This window comes from Myripristis murdjan, chromosome 5 (assembly GCF_902150065.1).
Source record: "Myripristis murdjan chromosome 5, fMyrMur1.1, whole genome shotgun sequence".
Lineage (NCBI taxonomy): Eukaryota > Metazoa > Chordata > Actinopteri > Holocentriformes > Holocentridae > Myripristis > Myripristis murdjan.
The window spans coordinates 11,563,260-11,584,687 of record NC_043984.1 but is presented as its reverse complement, the minus strand read 5'-3'; the positions used below and the strand labels follow the sequence as shown (position 1 = coordinate 11,584,687).

Genomic DNA, 21,428 nt, shown 5'->3' with positions numbered 1-21,428 from the left:
CCTCTGATTTTTGAAGGATATTCACAGTTTTTATATTATAATGGTTGCTGTACCGCCACAGTAAGGACAGTTTGCTCCGTACTGTAGTGCAAAGCTTTCATTTTTATACATGGGAGGACTATGCAGAAATATAACTGTCAGCAGAAGTGCCCAACCCCTGATAGTAATAATACATAGAAATACAAGAGGGACCATCAGCAGGGCTGGCCAGACTGTAATAAGGTTATTGTGACTGGCTCAGTGGACCAAATGGGCCATTACTCACCTTCTTAAAACCCCTTCAATATTTTATCAGCCGTTTTACAGTCTGCCAGGGTGTCCTGCCCTTCCTGCCTCCCACCCCGTCTTCCTCACAAGCTGTTCAAGGAATTGATAAAAGGAGCTGACAATACGGTTGCTCACTGCACAAGTCACCCCGCTAACCCCCTCTAAATCCCCTCTTTCTCCTCAATCATCTCACTGGCGTTGCCTTGTCTATGGATCTATTAGCTGAAAGCTTTCTCCCTTGACCCCTCACCTGACATCCCAGAATGCTGTTTGGCCATGCGGTCGCACTTACAAGTCTTAAACGGGACGCAGAAAGATAAAGACGTACCCTTTACTCCAGTCATTTGGGGCCTCTGCCAGCTTGGGGCTCCCTAACTCATTACGACTCATTGCCAACTTGCTGCCTTTTCGCTTTTATGCTGCTGTACATTTTTTTTTTTTTCTAAATATCGCTATCTTCACATGCTGAGGCACTGGCCTGGAAAAACTGGTGCAATGGAGTCCATTTATCACTGTCTTCACCCCTCTGCCTTCTCAGTTGTCTTCATCATTGCCCTCACTGGAAGCTCCTTACTTCTTCTGCTGGGGGGCAGAGGTGTTATCGTTCACTGTCCCTTTCATCCCTCTGTTTATTCGAGCAGCTTTCTTTCATTCATCCGACTGTCCATATAAGCCGCTTTCTTCCATCTGTCTATTTATGAATTTGTCTATCCATCCATTCATCATGCCAGCCGTCCATCTCTTCTGCATCTCTTCATATGTCTTTCTTTAAATAAATTGAACATTTTGCACTTCACCTCCTCTCTCCTTTTTAGTCATATTTCGACTAATTGACCTCAATGAATTATTTACTGACATTTATGCTAAGTTAATATTATGGCATGGGACCTGACCCAGAAAATCATTAGGGGGAGGTGGGGGCACTGAAGTTAATGAAGGTGATGAAGATGGAGAGGCGGGAGTATGATTTAAGAAGGTGGTTAATGGTCCTTTTTAATTGATAGATAATCCTCTCAGCCCTTCTCAGTAACCTTAAAAGCAAAAACATCCGCCCTTAAAGTACAGTACAGATGCATTCAGAATCAGAGTTAAAAATACTTCATTGATCCTCGAGGGGAAATTGGGTCATTTGCACATTACTTCTGTAATCACAGACAGTGATTGAAAAACAGTGAAAATGAAACACTCTCTTCAAAAACATCTAAGGCTTCAATCTATGATATCAGCAGGAGACAAAACCTTTAGTTTTATTCAGTGTGGCATCATGTATGATCTAGAGCATGAGCGCGCTCTGGGCACTGACAGTGTTATTTCATTTAATGTCAAGTCCAGTAGCTGCAGGAACTGTCCCTCGGTTAAATTACGACTTGGCTGCCTTGTTTCGAGTTCCAGGGCAAGTCGCGGTCGTGTTCATCGCATTCAAGAAATCAAGGATGAAATCGAAAATATCAGAACATTTGTTTGCAGGGTAGAAATTCCCTGCCGTGCCCATCCCTGTTTACTTTCTTTAACTTTCTTTGATCAAGCGCTGTATTAAACAGTGTCAGTGTGTTTAAGCCGTTGGAGTTGCAGTGCTGTGCAGGAGCATCCTGTTGGATAAAAAGGAGAAGGATATTGTAGGCTTCATCGTTTACTTCCACAGACCTCCTGAGCCCACATCCCATTAGCCCCTATCTCTGTTGTCTATTGATTTGTAATTTAGCCTCCATTATGTTTTACTACTCAGGTTTCTTGGATATGGGTAAGGTCAGGGGTGAACATGTTTCGTATAGCAGACTGTGCTTTAAAATTACCCCCCGAATCCCTCCTTCCGCTCATCCTTTCTTGCTCCCTAAACATCTTTTATTTACATGCTCTACTCTTTATTTCTCCTTGTACTTTTTCCTCTCTGCTCCTCTGGGTTTTCTCATCATTTCTTTCTATTTCCTCTCAGCCATCCAACACTCTTTCTGACTCCCCTCCTCCTATCGTGTTTTCCCTCTATTCACATCCTTGTATTTTCCCTCTCCTCCAACAGGCCCGACTGATGGCACTGGAGGCAGAGCTGTCCCGTATCCAGGAAGTGAGCGGCATCCAGAGGAAGCGCATCGCTGAGATCCTCAATGGGCTGATGAGGGATCTGAGCGAGTTCAGCAGCATCGTTGGAAACAGGGACATCAAGCTGGTGAGTGGGGATTTAATACTGCCATCATTTGGCATCATTTGGCGAAGAATCATTTGGCGAAGAATTATTAAAGAATCATAATAAAGAATCATTCAGAGGACAGAGACGCAGCGTATAACAAAATATAAGACACTTATGAGACAAAATGTACAATTTCTGTGACAGACTTTAATTCTTCTGCCGTATCTTCACTGAACATTTGCAGGCAGCAAAGTTGGTATCTTTCTTATTTTGACACATTACTGCTTAACACCTCAGAATATGAGTCTTAATGTACGCCTGAGGCAAGGTTATGGGCTGGAACAAGAAATTTTAGCATCTGTCAATACGGGCTTTGATCCGTTGACATATGTTCGCTATCATATTTAGATTGAAATTGATGTGTTTGTTCTATCCTCCACGGTTCATTTCAGCTACGCTATCTGCTAAATGAGGCTGTTAACATAATGGATGTGCTTTACAAAATGACTACAGGGCTTTCCTTCACTACCTCCATCCCTCCCGCCCCCACGTCCCAACTGTCTTTAAATCGTCTCCTCTAAATGTAAACTGAACTTCTTCTTGACTGCTTTGTCTTTCTTTCTTTCTTTCTTTCTTTCTTTCTTTCTTTCTTTCTTTCTTTCTTTCTTTCTTTTTATCCCTCCTCTCTCCTGCTCTCCCTCCCTCTGTCCGCCACTCCACCACCACAAACCGTCCTTACCCTCCAGCCCATGGAAATCACAGGGGTGATCGAGGAGGAGTTCACAGTTGCTCGACTCTACATCAGTAAGATCAAGTCGGAGGTGAAGTCCATGGTGAAACGCTGCCGCCACCTGGAGAACCTACAGGTGGAGTGTCACCGCAAGATGGAGGAGACGGGCAGAGAGCTGTCATCGTGTCAGCTCCTCATTTCGCAGGTGAGGGAAGGCTGGAAAGAGGAAGAAAATCAGGATATCATGAAACTGAAAAACATCCGATAGAGTAAAGGCGCCTGTAAATCCGATTGGTATCTTCGTTATTTTTGTCTGGTGTTAATTGGTTTGCTCTTTGCTTCATCCGGTTGCTTGGAGCCTCCATGATGTGACGTAGTAAAAACTGCCCTCTAGAGAGTTTGGATTAATTCCCATATCAGCAAAGATCATTAATATTCAGTATGCCCCACTTCCATGTCGTAGCAAGCGGAGACAAAATTTTTATCCTCGGTTTACAAGCTTTGTCAGTTTGTGAGTGCGAAGCGTTCTCTCGGGTAGAGGTCCCTTCGCTCATCAGTATACTTTCTGCATCTGAGACATTGTGTTCTGACTTTCAGCATGAGGCGAAGATCCGCTCTCTAACAGAGTACATGCAGAACGTGGAGCTGAAGAAGAGACAGCTGGAGGACAGTTACGACTCGCTGAGCGAAGAGCTGGCCAAACTCCAAGCTCAAGGTAGAATATTGCACATCAGGTTTGTCAAAAACGCAGTATAATAGAGAGCGCCGTCAATATATCAGTCAGGTGAAACACCAAAAATAGATCTGCAGTTGGCAGAAACAGCCAAACTCCAGGCCTGGGCGCTGAAAATGGTGCGTAGATTTTTGATTAATAGATTTGGCCAGACTCTAGGCTCAAAGTAGAATATTTCAGAAAGGTCAAGAATAAAATGCATTTAGCATATAAATCTAGTGTAGCTGTCAAAACAGGTTTGAGGTGGAATATATCAATATGTCCAAGCTTGAGGCTCAAGGGTGAATATTTTAATAAGAGTCAAATACACAACACATTAACTGCATGTGTAATAAAAATGTCTAATTCTCAGGCTCAGGTTGTTATATTTTGCCAACATGGTCAAATACATAAAGCAAGAGCAAGGACTTAAGCTCAAGGAAGGAAAAACGATTCTAGCCAGAGGCAGAAAACAACAGATGTGTGGTCAATAACAGGAGGCCAAATTCAAGGCTCAAGGAACAAATTCTATCAGCACGTAGCATAATAAATCTATGCTCTGTAAGTCCAAACAAAATTTTTTCCAGTCAAGCCAAAAAAATATTGGAGCTGTGTGAACGGCAAAACTACTATTGGGTATTCTGACTCACAACAGTGCAGCACAAAAATCTAATTAATCTGCATTGTAAATCTGGCTCAATCACTGACTTGGGATAGATTACACGCACGCCAGGGTCAAACATAAGGTTAATCGTCTTTCACAGTCAAACAAAATAATCTCTGGACACAGAAGACAACAAATCTGTGGTTGCATTTCCGCTCCATAGAGAAGCCAGGATGTATGATGTTGGAGCTGCCAGGAGCTGCCACCCTGCCTAAAGAAGTTTTATTGGCTTCAATGAAGAGTTTTAGCCTGACAGAGCGCCAGAGGCCCTTCCATCCCGTCAAGAAAATACATAAATAAAGTGTAAACACTGATGTACAGTTTAGACCCCCAAAGAACAGTAGGTAGATTAGTAGTAGATTTTAAGTTTGCCCAAGGTCCAGGAGTGAGGCAGGTAGGTCATAGCAATAACAGCAGTTATTCACACGGACAGAAGTCACAAATCAAACTAAAGGCAACATAAATCGTTCTTACTGCAGAGTCTCAGAGAAGTGTATTAAATAATCCGTGGATTTAAAGCCAAATAAATCAATTTTGGCCCTTCTCCACTATCAGGCCAGACAAGCTGTGGGTCACTTGTAGAAAAACACAAGATACTGCAGGTCTGCAGATTGATGGCTCAGCCCATTGCAGTGTCAAGCATTGTAATTACATCATCAAACATCACGAGCAGTGTCACACAGTGACTGTAAGTTATACCAATAGATGCTCCCAATCACCCTGAAGTCACAGCCAATGGCCTTATTATTGTGAAGAGTTAGGCCGCCTCTTTTCATGTAATTCTCTTCAGTCTGTCTGATTGTCTGCCTTTCTCTTCCTCTTGCTGTTTCTTTCTTTCTTCTTGCTTTGTCTTTACTCCCGTAAACATGAGTGTGCTTGTATTTTTGATTGTGTTTTTGTGTGTGTTCTTCAGAGACAGTGTCACAGGTGGCCAGGAGAGAGAAGCAGACGGCTGTCCAGGAATCTGCTGATATAAAGGTAACCATGACTACAGTGAGAGCAGTTTTCTCTAATGACCTTTTATCACTCACCTGCAGCGCATAACTGCTGTGTGCTGTGCGTGTGTGTGTGTGTGTGTGTGTGTGTTTGTGTGTGTGAGATGCACGTATGAATGTGCATTTATACTGTACATAAATGCCTCTGTGCATGCTGTAGCTGTCATGCATGTGTTTGTGCATGTAAACATGTGTTTATGCACTTGCATATGTTCACACTTGTCTGTGTGTCTGTGTATGTGTGTTTGTGCATGTGCAGTGCATATGTGGGCTTGCATATTCATATGTTTAGTGATGTGTATAATCATTATTTACTCGTTTGGTTTTCCTTTTATTGTCCGCCTTGTGTTGCCAAGATGTGCCTCTTCCTCTCCTTGGCGTCCTCTCTCTCTCTCTCTCTTTCTCTCTCTCTCTCTCTCCTCTCTCATTCTACATGTGTGTCTCTCTCCCCCTTGTGCTGCTCATACCTCAGAGGGCTCTGGAACAGCAGATGGAGTCGCACCGCGAGTCACACAGTAAGCAGCTTGGCCGCCTGCGAGACGAGATCAATGAGAAGCAGAAGATCATCGACGACTTAACTGAGTCAGTGCCTCATCGTTATTCCTTACCTTCTCTGACACACAGGCTGTTTGAACTGGGAGGCCAGTTCACAAGTTCACAATTTGCATAGGAGCAGGAGCAGGGCCTGAATTGAACAAGGGAACAAGCATTGATCTGTGGTAATTTGTGAAAATCAAATAGTGTTTTTACAAAATGTGAAGTGATGAATAATAGAAATGAAAACACATACATACAGAGACCTCTCAAAGCAAAAAAGGGGCAAAAAATGAAAAAAAAAATTACATAAAAGCAAATCTATAAAAGTGCATTTTAAGATGTCATTCTCAAAATATTCTGGCAGAACAGCATGGCAAAAGCACAATTTCCTTTATTCTTGAGTGTGAAGTGGGTAGAAAGTCCCTGCATGAGGATATCTGAGCCATACTCCAGCTTGTTGGAGACAAAAAGGTCATCAGTAACACTTGGAGCCAGCCCTAGCTGTGTTTTAACTGTGTTTTTTTGTGTGTGTGTGTGATCAGCCAAATTTGAGCTAGTTAGTCTTTTGTAGCATTTTAAGTCTTTACTTGGACAGTAAAAAGTCTAGAGGGAAACAGAGTATGGGAGACACAGGAGGCAGAGTTTGGCACGATTCAATCCAGGCCACACATGGTTCCAGAGGCAGGGACCATCTGTGGACACATTTTAAATTCAATTCTAACCTCACAAGCAGTGAGGAAGTGGTAATATTGGGGATATGTGGTCTCACTAGATGAGTGCACATACAATACGAGTGCTGCTCCCGCTGAAAGACTGACTGAAGTGAAATGTCTGTGGGTGGTTTTCGTGTGTTGAGAAGCCAGAACCATGAGAAGACCTTGGAGTTGAACCGCTGCTCCTCTACATTAAGAGGAGACCGAGGTAATTCAGGCTTCTGGCAAGGATGCTCTGTTTTTGGAGGAGTATCACGCACAAACGTCTGGGAGAAGGCCTTGGGCCAGTCCCCATGGAGGGACTACGTGTCCCAGCTGGCTTAGCAGTGCGTAGGGATCCCCCAGGAGGAGTTGGAGGGCGTCTGGGCAGCTCTCGCCAGCGTAAACCTGACCTGAATAAGCGACTCGAAAATGGATGGTTGGACAGATAAAATGGATGGATGGTTTGCATCTTTAGTAAGGAGGGAAGTTCACACAAGTTCATGAAACCTGGCCTGTAAGTATGCCAAAACTACTGACAAGCGCTGTTGTTTGCCCTGATTTCTAACGTGCTTAATGAGAGGCCTTTATCGATTGCTGTCAACCATCAGACAACACCGATACTTAAAGAAAACAAAGCATTCTCAATTGTGTTATAAGTACTGTGGCATTTTGAGAAGTTTTCTAATGCCATACTGTATTGATTCCTGTAGGGAAACTCCACCTGTTCACACAGGCAGGTCAGAGTGCAGAGTCAGCAACAAAGCAGCACCACTCGAGCTCAGTGTTAGGGGTTAGGGTCAGAGGGCCATGCTCACCAGTATGAGCTCAGGTCATCTGGTCCAAGCACAGCCTCTGTCCCATCATTGTAGCTCCATCAGACATAGTATGACATTTTTCTCTCATTTTGTTCTTTTGCAGTATTTGCTCAGTAGTGTTGCAAGTGCTCTAACATGTGCATCCATCCCTGATACTATGAAGCTCTTTAAGTCTGTGGTTCGGTAATGCTGTAGTGTCTCGCCATGAAATTGTTTCTTGGCGGAGCGGAAAGGCGTCTGAAATAGAATTTAGATCTCCTCTTGGAAGAATAGCCTGCCTCGTCCATTCAGCGGTATCATGCCATTTAAATATGATCCTTAAAGCAGTTCCAGAGAATACTCAGCAAATTCTAAAATTCTTAAGCTATTTTTTCACTACCAAATTAACCCAACAGGGCAAAGTTTTCTCACTCTTGGGATATTCTACCTCTCTTCACCTAGCAGCTGGAGTTCTGTTTTTCATGCGATGTTAAAATGGCTCCTTATAAGACACATTACAAAATGGGTACTGAATGACTGTAAATATGGTCACATGGGTTCAGTTTGTTACAGTTCATGGAAAGTCACCTTCCCACATCGGTTGCCCTGACAGTTTTCTGCAAAAATGAATCATTTGCCACACTATCTACAGTTCCAACTCCTAAATTAACCCACAGAGCCCACCGTACCTAATCAGTGTTTCCATTCCTAGTTTGAATCTATCGCATGCGTGCTGACTTATCTAGAGCAACTTCAAACTAGTGCAGTAGAAAAAAGCTCAAATTCCCTCACTGCAGACTGTAAATGACAAGCAACTAATAGTATGGAGTTTAAGGGCCAGGGACAAATTGTAGTGCCCTGAAAATGTCCCTGTGACTAAAGAGAGTTAATGTTAGAGAGGTGCTTGGAAAGTAGTAGAAAGGTGGACGGATTTAAAAAAAAAATAAAAATAATTTGGCCAGTGAAACCCTGTCTCCTCTGTAACATTTCAGCCGTAACCAGAGCCAGCATCTGGAGCTGGAGCAACTGCACGATGACTTTGAACGTCTCAGGAACCAGGAGCATCACAAGAGCCGGCAGCTGGAGGAGCTGACGTGAGTCTGCTCTTTACCGGCCTGGCCAGCATTCAAATGCTTCACCATATGGAAGCCCGGGGGCTAGCTGCCTCCTTTAATTCACTCCTCCCATCGCTCTCTGTCTGTGTCTCATCCTTTTGTCTTCTTTTATTTTCTTCTATGGCTCTGCCTGTCGATCCACTTTTCTGTCTCTTTGACTGCCTGTCTCTCTCTCTTTCTCTCTCTCTCTGGAATATAGGAATACATTGAGCTTGTAGCTGAAATTGGCTGAGGGCTAACCCTGTAATTTCTCTCATTAATTTTCTCTCTCTCCCTCTTTCCCTCTCTCTGTTCATTATTGAATATTGGAATAAGGTAGCATCTGGCAGCTTGCATCTAATAGGCCTCTCTCTGCACTGACCTTTGCAGCCTATTGCATCAGATGGCAGATGGGTAACAGCCCGCTAGTGGGTCAGCCTGGCTGGGCTCTGTTTGTTCTTTATTCATGAATTATTCTGTAGGGAATTCAGCGCCCATTTGGACACTATGAAGTAAAGTCAAGTGTGAATTTTCTAAAATTAGCTGTCATGCTGTGCAATAATGATGACTTTTTTCTCAACCCCTCATCTACGTGTCTGTCTGACTGTCTGTCTATTCGTCTGTCTATCTTTAGATTTCTTCATGAGCGACATGAGCAGTCCAAGCAGGATCTCAAAGGACTGGAAGAGACTGTCGTAAGTCATTATTGTTATTAAATTCACTTGGTTGCCTTGGAAGCCAGTGATCAAGTAGATACCCTCCAACTCCTCTCACTGCCTTCACTACTCCCTCTCTCTCTCTCTCTCTTTCTCTCTCATCTGACTGAAGGCTCGTGAACTCCAGACTCTCCACAACCTTCGTAAACTTTTTGTTCAAGACCTCACGACTCGAGTTAAAAAAGTAAGTGAGACACAAGTAGCCTGCTCAGCACCCTTAAAGCAATTTATAGATGTTGACACTTGCTAACTGTATGTACACTTGCCTCATACATTATAGATAGAGATGGCTGTTGTGGAACTGTATGTCAATGCAGTGGTTGAGTGTGAATCTGTTGTGCTGTATTAAGAAATAATGCATTGTATGCACCCACGATGCTGAAGCATGCATTCTCTCCCTTGCAGAGTTCAGAAATGGAGCCTGATGATAGTGGCGGGTACACCACCCAGAAACAGAAGATTTCCTTTCTTGAAAACAACCTGGACCAGCTTACAAAAGTTCACAAACAGGTGCCACCAAGAAAACACAACACAAACAAAACAAACTTTATTTATATAGCACATTTTGTGCACTCAAATGCAATGCAATGGGCTTTAGAGATTGCATTTCAGCATAGGAACAACCAAATGCCTATACAGCTTAAAACCCTTGGGACTGAACATACTCAGAATACAGAAACAAACGAGATAAAATTAAAAGAAGACGTACAAATAAAACAAAGGAAATGGCTAAGCTGAATTAAAAGGGAAAAAAGTAATAGTAAAATGAGATAACATTAAATAACTGAAAATAAAAAGACTGATATAAAACCATTAATAACAGGAAAAGTGGCAGAAATTAGCATTTTACCTGTTCACCATTCCAGTATAAATTAGAACAAATTGCCCACTTTGCCTGATGCATTGTGCCGTGGCCCAGCACTAAGGCAGAAATGCCTGAGCTGAATAGAATATGGGAGGAGGGCAGAAAAGAGAGAGCCAAATTAAAATACAGAGCAGTCTGTGCTGTTTGTCATTGCTCTCCTCTGGGTAAAAGTAATGCCAGCACCATCAATCATGCTTCTACCGCAACTTCAGATAAAAGTCCCCTTGAAAACAAAGCAGCAGGAGGTGGTAACCACCGCTGCCTCTGGGACAGCCAGTTCCACCGCCTAACACGCTGTTACCCGGATACACAAATGCATGAATGCTTTTGCAGGTGCACTCAGTCTCTCTCTTCTGTTTCTTTGCTCGCACACACTTACCCATCCTGTCAAATGCAACTATGTGGATACGCCCCGACACAGAGACACACGCACACACCTTTACAGTTTTACATTTCCACTCCTAAGAGTAGCAAATTAAGCGTGATGTGCTAAATGTTCTGCAGGCTGGCACAGACGCTCAGGCACGCAGACTGGCAAGAGCTGCACTGCAGCAGCTTGTCAGGCAGAAACCTATTCTAAAGTGGCTGCTGGGAGAGGCTATCCCATCCACCACCTGCTGATACTGTGGGAAGGGAAGACTGAAGGCACACTCATAAATCAGCACACTGCCAGGGGGAAGCGATAAGACTCCCACAGACAGCAGTGGACAGTCCACCGAGGCTACATATGGGTTTCTCTAGCTCTTATGATTATTCCCAATGTGGAGATATAAGCTGTCTGTCTGTCTATCTACCTATCCACTCACTCACATTCACAGCAGCTGTCATGGTTCCAGTTACAACTTATACTGTCTTCTTCCTGTGGGAGACCTGACCTCATTTTCCGTCTTTTGTGAAAGCGATTTGCCACCAAACATTAAACAAGAACCACTAACCCTCTGGTGGTTCTGCCGAATCCCAGTAATGTCAGGCCTCTTTCACTGTCAGCTAACTTTGCCTCACTGCTGTAGCCCCAGGCACTAAGCTGCTCTGCGGGATGTCGATTAGTTTGCATAGCCACGCAGCAGCAGCAGCAGACTCTCCTCTTGGTGCTTAGTCACTGAATTTATGTTACGCTTGTCTATGTTTATTGAAGGTGCTGTGTGTAATATGGTATGATCATAAAATCAATTCAGTGTGGATTTCAAGTCATCATTAGAACCATAAACAAGCAAGATAATCCTGCTGAAGTGATTGGTTTTACATAGTGTGCAACCATGTTGGATTTTACAAGAAATCTGGTGGACTGCTTTATTTTCAGAAAGGAGATTCCTGTGCAGCACAAACACAAAGGCAGCACTGTTCTTTTACCGCAAGCAGAGTTAGAGTTATAAGAATTTTTTGCAACAGCAGATGGCGGAACGAATGACAGACAGGCAGAAAAATCAACTTTGGGGGGGGGGAGGCAGGAACATCCTTTTTGGAACAGAATGGGTTTTTGAGAAGTTGATTGTTTTGCCCTATAAATACGACTGACAGGAGACGGGAGCTGTGCCAGTCGTTCATGGTACCAAAGTTTCTCAGTTAAATTGACAATGATATACTGAGGTTTAAAATGGCATACAAAAGACCTTTAAAGAGATAAAAAAAAAAAACTATTCATTTATTTTGTCTAGATAACCCCTAACACAAACATGAAACCTAGCCTCTATTACTAGAACAACATGAATATGTGTGTTTGTGTGTGTATGTTACAGCTGGTACGTGACAATGCAGATCTTCGCTGTGAGCTTCCAAAACTGGAGAAACGCCTTCGGTCTACGGCTGAGCGAGTTAAGGCCCTGGAGGGCGCACTGAAGGAAGCTAAAGAGGGAGCCATGAAGGACCGGCGTCGCTACCAGCAGGAGGTGGAGCGCATCAAAGACGTGATGAGAGCGCGCAACCCCCTCCGCAGGCCCCACGCCGCACAGATCGGTAACACACACATAACATTCATGTCACTTCTGTGTCTCTGTGCGCACACACACAAACATCCACCAACAGTGATCTATACATAACATGGCCCATTGTGTCATTTTAATAAAAGCCACATAATCTCAGTTGAGATGATATAACAAATCCCCTAATCTTCTAATCTGTCAATAGTCAGTGATCTATCAAATCTGACCTGTTGGTATCAGAACAGAGTTTTGAAAAATTATTACAGTGAAGGTTTAAAACATTCATTCTTGCAGTTCAGTCCATAATCAAATCACACACACAACTGTTTCCATGTCAACAAGCCATTCCATTTGTTTTATGAACAGTCCTTTGATTATTGCAGTATATATTAATATTGATATATATTCAAAAGGCCTAAAACACTGTGTTATGTTGCACCTAAGAATGCTATTACATGCCAGCCATGTGAGTGAAAATTATTATTGCTAGAAGTGGTGTTTCACTTTTAAAGTCACAATGAAATGAAAATGACTCTTTCAACTGTCTTCATGTGAGAATGTTTGCAATTAATGCTAAATAATTTATAATATTTGTAGTTTTTTTCTGTATTTTTATATCAAAATCCCATTACTTCTGTGTGTCTTCAGATGAAAAATTTAAACCTATAAAAACATCACATTTTTGAACAAAGAGCCCCTCCTATCAGGTAAAACTGCCTTTGTGCATTATGTTTCAGCTCTTTAAATATGACAGCCTTTGTACCTGTTTCATCAGGAAACACGACAAATTAAGGAAACTAGAGCCTCTAAAAAAGCCGTTTCATTGTGACTTTAAACCCAGAAGAAGTGAAGTAATGAATGGTTGGATGAAAGAATGAATAAATGGACCAGCCAATAAATCAATTCTGTTTTGCCGCCAACAGCCAAGCCTGTGCGTCCTGGCCACTACCCAGCATGCTCTCCCACAAATCCCTTCTTCATACGAGGATACAGCGATCAACCCATTGCATTCAGCAACGCTCTGTTCAGCAACAGTAACAACCAGCCGGCTGCTCCTGCAGCTCCTGCGGCTCCTGCTGCTCCTGCGGCTCCTGCGGCTCCTGCTGCTCCTGCTGCTCCTGCGGCTCCTGCTGCCCCAGAGAGTGAGCCCGGATCACCACAGGCCAACTCCAACCAGAACAGCCCCATCAAGCATATTGATGACCAAAACAACGACACGCACGACGATGTTCAGGACAACATGTGAGTGAACCCAGTGGTGTACAGGCGGATGAGCAAAAGTCATGTAGACGCTCTGATTTGCTCTTGGATGTGATACAATGAAGGGATCGTTGTAAAACATTTGCTGTTTTGGATGCAGAATCACTCGTTTTTCAAAAATCTTGCCTTATGAATTACTGCAAGGAGAACTATAGCTTTGATGAATGATGGCGAAGATGATGGCAAGAATTTATATTACACTTTAGTGTGTATCTGTTACAGGTGGCCTTCACCCAAAATACCAAAACATAAATAAATAAATAAATAATTACTGCAGTCTGTTCATCCAGAGTTCTGTGTGATTTGGTGAGGTTTCCATTCTGCCACAGCATCTATTGGGGTCTAATTGGCATAGTTTTTGGAAAGAGCTGATGCTGTTCAGTTTTTTGCACAGTCATTCTCAAATGTTTGAGCTAGAAAAATCAATACCCACCTAGCCTCGTTGTATTCGGGTGCTAGAAGACAGACAGATTGTGGCAAACTGGAAACCACACCAAATCACACAGAAACTGTATGGATTAATAGATTGAGTGTGAAATGTGAGTGTGAAAATGTCTTTTTTGTTGTCCTTTGGGTGAATGGTTCCTTTTACAATCAATATCCACAAACTCCTGCATGATAACGTTGCACATTTATTTCAGGAAGCTTAAATCCATATCAAAACACAACAGTTTTTGCACATTAAGTCTCATTTACACGAAGCTTTCCGTCTGTTCTCTGTAGGCTTTCAGCTGAACCAGCGAGCCAAACAGACAAGGCCGCGGAGATGCTTGATTCAGAAAACGGTGAGCGCTACTCGCATTATGTCAGTTAAGATAATGAGGAGTATCATGATCAACAAGGGCAATTTCACTTGTTATTACGGCCATTTTTATGATACTTTGGCCCAGTTGCCAATTCCACTTCTTCTCGTCTCAGTTGCAGTTATGCCGTCGTATCAGCCATTATGTCTGAACATTGTTTTATATACTCTTACTGAGTGCCGGCTGTTCTGCCAATTTACAGCGATGGCCCCACTGGTGCAATAATGATTCTGTTTTTTTTTGTTTTTTTTGTTGTTGTTTTTTTGTGTGTATTCTCGGTTCTATGGTTTTGTATGGTAGGTCTATAATTGGTGTCTGAGTTATGTGAAGTCTCAGCCATAGCTGTGTGTGTGTGTGAGTGTGTGTGAGAACAAGTTTTAATAAGGGTCAGTGGTGTCCATACAGTAAACAGGCAATTATTATTCATGTTCACTGTGTAAGAGGAGGCTCTGTCTCTTCCTGTGTGTGTGTTTGTGTGTGTGTGTATCTTCAAATCACGGTATCTGTGTCTCCATATGGCTCAGTGTGTTCACTATATGTGTGGTTGTCTGGGTGCCAGACAGCCTCTTTGTGTGTATATGTGTGTGTGTGTGTGTGTGTGTGTGTGTGTGTGTGTGTGTGTGTGTGTGTGTGTGTGTGTGTGTGTGTGTGTGTGCGTGTGTGTGTGTGTGTGTGTGCGGCCATCAGCAGCAGACTCCAGAGGAGATAGATGAGGCTTGCAGTGTCATTACTCAGCCAGACGCAGAGCAGGGCAGACAGGCTGGATGCCCACCTCAGCCTCTGACCCAGTGCTGACAGTTGTGTAACAACTCCAACAATAATCAATTAACGTCAAAAACCATGTTAGGCCGATATATCACTTGCTGCTACGCTATTTGCCTTTTATTGTATATCTGACATCAGCCGCTCAAATCATCCACAGCAGATAGGAATGCGGTTAAGAACATCTATAAACCCTGCAATGAAATTTTATTTTCATTTGCGTTTCATTGTTTTTCATTTATGCAAATTAAATTAATTTAAAAGCAGCAGCGCATCCCAGAGTTCTCGCTGCTGTTGAATAGGAGCGGTGGGTCATCCTCCCTTAAGGAGCTGCTAACCTGCCTGAAAGAGTTTCATCAGCTGGAGTTTCAATGGAAAGTTGTTTCCCATGGTAGCCGCAACACTGTTTTAAAGGCTCTCCCACCCTGCCAGGAGGAAAATACCGGGGTGAAACACTGAATCTTTTACCATAAATGCTGTCATATTTAAAGAGCCGGAGTCATAAAATATTCGCTATCAGTGACTGCTAAGACATTATGAGACTTTTCAACACACCCGAATGATAAATACTTGGTTGCAAGGTTGAAAAGGTTTTCCAAAATGAATATGTGGCATTTTTGCAAGGGAAGTGTTTACGTAATCTGTTCGCAAGAGCAAGGACGCAGCCGGGGAAAGAACAGGAGCACAAACCTGGACAGAACGTTCTGCTATCACATTGGCGGTGATTTTAACTTTGGCTGTTAAATTGTCCTCACTGGCCTGATTTTGAACGAGAGCCAATGGAGAGGATATAGACCTGGGAGCAAAATAGCTATGCAAGACCAGTAGTACAAATCCCTAATTACTACCACAAGCCATGATGGATTTTTTTTTTTTTTTTTTTGCTTCATTTGACAATCCTTTGAGTTTTTTTCTACCTCAACAACTTGGCCAGAGGGACTAAATTGAACTGCCTTCTAATCCAGTTAGGCATGAGCTCCCCTGATAATAGCCAACTCATCAAATATAAGAAAAGAGCACACACACACACACACATTCACACACTCAGTAATGTGCTGGCTATTCATATCAAGATTAACAACGACAAAAGCAGCCCACTTTTGTCTGACATTTACAGTATTACCCACACTTTCCTGGGGAGGTGCTGGTGTCAGTAAGTTTACAATAAATGTCACACAAATGAGGCGAGTCTGTGCCGCAGTTATCATCGCGATTTTGGGTTCGATGAAACCCTTGCAGCCAAACACCAGCACTGAGCGCAGCCTGCACCCTGTTAAGTTTGAGAAATTTTAGCTTTAAAAAAATGCACTTGCAGCAAGTTAAGTCGTCATTCTTTTTTCTTTTTTCTTTTTTTTTTATTATTATAGTATTGATCTCAAATTCCTCCACACAGCTACCACATTACTCAGCCGGTTGTTCCAAAGCCATTGATCTCTGATGGCTTTGGTCTTCCAGTTAAGGCCGTGTGTGTGTGTGTGTGTGTGTGTGTGTGTGTCTGTGACGAATCCACTCCCCAAACCTCCACACCGTCCCTCTCACTGTGCACCTGCCTGCCTCCTTACACACCTCTGTCTGTCCACAGGAAACACCACAGATATCAATGACAACAGGTAAGCACTCCCTCACTGATTTCAACACCCACCTCTATCTGCTCACCTGCTGACTCACCTGTGTCCTGCAGAAACTCCCAGAAAGTCACCTGTAGAGGATTTATTAACCATTTGGCATCATCTGAATATCTTGAATTATTTTCTAAATGTAGAGGCCAATGCCAGCCATCAGTTACAGAGCAAAGGGCAAAACTGGGAATATTCTGCAAGACATTAACGATTAAATGACTACTCACAATGCTTACTATGTATGAATCTAGTCAGTAATGACACATACGTCCTGTAGCTTGGGAATGTAATGCCACATCCAACCTGAATGAATTAATCTTCCCTGATAACTAACCACGGCTGCTGTCACTGCTCTCCCTCCCTCACTGCTGTGCCTCTCTGCTGCGTCGCTGCCCCCTTGTTGCTGTCACTGCTACTGCTCCTCTTGCTGCTGCTGCCGCCGCCGCTGTGCCTGCTGCTGGGGACGGTGCTGGTCACGCTGGTCACGCTGGTGATGGCGGTGCTGCGGTCTGTGCTGCTGGTGCAATGCGTAGCATGTCTCTGAATGTGAATTCTGTGTCCAGAAGTAACGTCTATGGTAATCAGGAGCCAGCCCAGCGCTACAGCCGGCAGCCGGAGGCCTCGGCCAGCTAATAGTCCCGAGCAGGTGAGAGCACAGAGACACACGGGGAAGTTTTGAAGGTTTCTGTTTGCTATTTGCTATTACAAATAGTACCCTCAGGACATTATTTGTTGGTTCTAAAAAAAAAAAAAAAAAAAAAAAAAAAAAGCATCTGTAAACCAACAAAATAGTTGCAGCACTAGCCTAAAGAAACACAAATCCCCAGACCAGCGCAGTAAAACCTGAGCCAGGGGAGTGAGTGAGAGTAATGCGCTATTCGCATTCAGCTGCTCCTTGGTCAATATTAGTCGCACATCTATTTGTACTGGGCTTGAGATTTCCAAGTACTTGGATATTGCCATAATCTGTAATCTTTTCAAGAGTTTAATTTGGCATTATGGCTTTGAAACATTATGTCGAGCATGAGGTTTGCACTACAGGTAGCTAATTTGGAATCTATTTTACAATTAAATTGAAAGTAAATATTGGAAAAGTGAATTACAAACCTCAGCATACAAGCAAAAGTATCGAAAAATTCAAATTCAAATGACAAGATTAAATTTCACTGATCACCTACAAATTCACATGCATGTATTTCCAATGCAGCTGTCATGTGGCACAAACCTCACCCAACACTGGGCTCTGGTAGTGTGTGTTAATATGAACCAGGGTTTGGCTACAGGACAGCACCACCACTTGACAAACCTAAAGCCAATGCAATGACACAGACACTACAAGCTATCCAACTTTTGCTTTCAAAATAGTAACATTTTAAATTGAGCAGCCATCCGTATTTTAGGAATAGTGCGATTGCTTTTTTGGTATTTATTTATTTATTTATTTATTTTAGAAGGGATATGTTCTGGAATAAAACCTTTCTTTTCTTTGACTTAAGTGTCTTTTTGACTCAGTTCCCTGTTCGTGTAGCTCAGTGGTTGCAGCACGTCACCAGCACTGCCGGGGCTGAGGGTCTTATTTCTTGCCACTCGTGCTAAAAATGTCTGCTCTCATGGTCCTGTAAGGCACTTTGCATAAAAGTGTCCATGAAACAGCATCTGTCTCGGATCAGCATTCTGTTTTTGGAAACTACTTTATAAATCCATGCCTAGGGTTACAGATTGTAATAATATAAAAAAAAAAAATATTCCTCTATGTAACACCCATATGGAAAGAGAGGATTAAAAATAAAGGGGGGAAATGGTGTTAGCAGAGTATCACAGCCACTGGGTTTTACTTCACCCACTATTTTTGTTGTTCCTACTTTTGTTATTCTGTTCAGCACCAGATATGCAGTTTCACATGTCACTACAATGCTAAAAAAAATCTCCATCTTAACAAATAATTTAGTCTCATATTAATAGTTAAACCCTCTTTTCTTTAAACAAGTAAAAAATCTGCCAGTGGGATGAAATAATCCCACTTGTTTCCAATTTCCTTGAATGTCCTTGAATCAAGCGTCATTTTCTTGATGCCGGTGGGCTGATCGGCCTCATTCTGAATTCTTTAAACATATTTACATTTGTCCACAAAAGAAAAGAAAAAATCCTGAAGCAAATAAAACTGCACTGGAAACAAGTAGGATTATTTCATCCCACTGGCAGATTTTAACAATGAGAAGGGATGACTTGTCATTGGGGGTGATTTTCTTTTTTTTTTTTTTGCAGTGTAAGACCACACGAAAATGTACATGGAAAACAAACGTTGTAATATAACCCTAACAGTAATTACGCTGTAATTTATTCCAAAAAAACAAAAAACAAAAACAGCAATATTAATGTGCCAATCCTGGGCTTGAGGTTGTGCTGCATGAGTGCTGAAATTTTAATCATTTAGGCATCACAAGCTGGGTTTAAGTTTCCTGCAGAATAAATATCAGTTTTGCAGGGTGCAGGGGAATCTTACTTTCTGTAAAGTTTAAATTGGCCCCTGAGTCTTCCCTGCAGTTCATTAATACACTGACTCACAGCAGAGACAGACATGAAATGTTTCTAGACGTGCTCCTTCTGGCGATGTTAGCATGACTCACCGGCTGTTATCTCTCCTTCCCTTCCGCCCTTTTTTCTCTCACTCTCAAATATGTTTGTCTGTGTCTCTCATTTTCTGTCCCTGTCTGTCCCTCTCTCTCTCTTTATCTCTCTCTGTTTTCTGTAATCTAGGTGGCTGTTTCTTCTGAAGCCTCTTCTGTAAATCCGCATGCAGCCAAACACTGTCCTCCCAGCCTCCCCTACCTCTCTCATCCACACCTGTAGTAAATAGACCTCCATCTTTTTTTCTGTCCCCTCCCTCCCAGCCCCGTCTCTCTGTATCCCTCCTCCTTGTCCCTGCTTGCTCCTCTTCAGTCCCCCTTCGTTCCAGCACTTTGTAGAGGATGTGTGGTAGGTGTGGGCATCAGTAGGAACCCTGGCAAAGCGCTGTCTAGACCTGGCAGCTTACCCATATTGCTCACTAAACCCCTTCCCTCCCTCCCCACTCCCCCATTAGTTAGAATATGCAGAGACCTCAAACAGGAGGGTGGGGGGGGGAAAGAGAAGATGCAGTAATATGAGAAGCCACTAGGTCGTGCTGTTTGCCTCAGTGCAGTAGGCACTGTGTAGGTGAAGCTGAAGATTTTGCCATAAACAATGATTTTACATGAAAAAAAAAAAAATGAATATGAGTCAGAACTTAAACCATCTTGAGAAAAAGAGACAACAGCATAAACCTTTAGCTCACTTTACTAACACTTTTGACTCTGCAATATGGTCTTCTTTTTTATTTTTGGCCTTTATTGTTCATTTTTATTAGTGGCTTCATTCTCCTGTTGTAAAATTAAATAGGAAAGTCATAAAAGTGGAAGAGTGAGCTGTGTTTAGCACAAGAAGAGGGACATTACCATGGAAAGTTCCAGTTCTAGAGACCAGCACAGAGGCAATATTTAAAGGCAGTATAAATAGGATTGCCTACTAGAAAATAAAAGCTCATCATTACAGTCATGATCACAGTCCACTGAAGACCCAAATGATTTCTGGTTCCGAAGCAAATCCCAATTTAACCTGAGGGCTGAATTGCCCGTTTGTCCCAAAGAGTTTCTCATGCATCCCTTAAATATTTTAGGCTATTTGCAATAAGAAATGAAGAGAAATCCGTAACGCTTTGTCACAGCATGTGGTAATTTAGTCAGCACCATCACAGGCTGTGCTGTCTGTGCATTTTCTCCCCTTCAACAGGTGTATTATTGACCTCACCTCTGGGCCAAGCTCTTGACACACACATACAGAGGTTGGACATACACACACACACACACATACACACACACAGACCTAGACACACGCACATATACAGTACATATACACGCAGAGCAGAGCTTGAGAGCTTGGCCAAGCCTTAATTCTAGACACTTTCTCACATCAGACCTTTTTTTACTCAAATTAATAAAACATAGGAAAAAGTAAATTTATATATATGTAATTCCTCATGGGTAAGACACAGTAATTTTCTATTTTTCAATCCTTGGAGGATATATTTCAGATACGTAGATCCCTTATTACAGTATGCTGTTTGCCTCTCGTTAGCTTCACAAGAACAGTAAACCTGCCATGTTTTAGATCATAGTGCCAAGCTAATAGTCCAACCTGCTCTGCCAGTGGCACTGTGTCACTCAGTGCCACAAGAACCACGGTGGTAAAAGCAGATAAGAGCATTATCAGTGGTTAACATCAAGCGACACAGCATGTTTGACATTTTACACTGTAGCACAACGCCTTCTGAAATTTCTTCTAACAACTACAGTAGAGCTGTAGGTAAGGTTGAGGGGAAGGGAAACCTAAAAAAACACATCAGACTCCTGAGCGTTTATAGAGGATCTTCAGTGTCAGAGTAAAGAGACCTTTAATCTGTAAATTGTCCCAACACAAATTGCCTGTCAGGGATTGTCTTTGAGCTGTTCAGTCATTGTCATTTCATTCAAGAGCATGGAAGATTAAAAAGAAAGTGAGTGACACACTAAAAAAAAAACCTTTAAGGGATTGTGTAGCAACTATTTTTATACTGCCAGTTGTAGGTTGAAAAAGACTATTTATGCTATTTATCATTTGTTTGATTTGAGATGTTATTTATTTGCTATTTATTCTTACTTTGTAGCCGTTGTTGAATGTAATGTATCTATTTGTTTTGATTTGTAAATGTATTTATGCTGATGGTGTTTATTATTCTGCAGAATGTTAATGGTTTCTGAACTCCACTGGGTCTACACTGCTTTTTCATTACATGAAAATACTTGCACGTGTACAGC

General features: G+C 42.5%; 1 protein-coding gene across 1 annotated transcript in view; it reads left to right on the top strand.

Annotated features, from left to right (window-relative positions):
• The window catches only part of kif5ab (kinesin family member 5A, b), a 56,462-nt gene extending 35,311 nt beyond the window's left edge, over positions 1-21,151 (top strand). Inside the window, exons 15-29 of the mRNA XM_030052444.1 lie at positions 2,285-2,431; positions 3,139-3,327; positions 3,720-3,837; positions 5,412-5,476; positions 5,966-6,075; positions 8,512-8,613; positions 9,248-9,308; positions 9,442-9,513; positions 9,735-9,839; positions 11,931-12,147; positions 13,037-13,355; positions 14,097-14,158; positions 16,521-16,548; positions 17,091-17,203; positions 19,315-21,151. Of these exons, the coding sequence (XP_029908304.1) occupies positions 2,285-2,431; positions 3,139-3,327; positions 3,720-3,837; positions 5,412-5,476; positions 5,966-6,075; positions 8,512-8,613; positions 9,248-9,308; positions 9,442-9,513; positions 9,735-9,839; positions 11,931-12,147; positions 13,037-13,355; positions 14,097-14,158; positions 16,521-16,548; positions 17,091-17,190 (1,695 nt within the window). The 3' untranslated portion in view covers positions 17,191-17,203; positions 19,315-21,151. The remainder of the gene's footprint in view (positions 1-2,284; positions 2,432-3,138; positions 3,328-3,719; positions 3,838-5,411; positions 5,477-5,965; positions 6,076-8,511; positions 8,614-9,247; positions 9,309-9,441; positions 9,514-9,734; positions 9,840-11,930; positions 12,148-13,036; positions 13,356-14,096; positions 14,159-16,520; positions 16,549-17,090; positions 17,204-19,314) is intronic.
• The last annotated feature ends 277 nt before the right edge of the window (positions 21,152-21,428 follow it).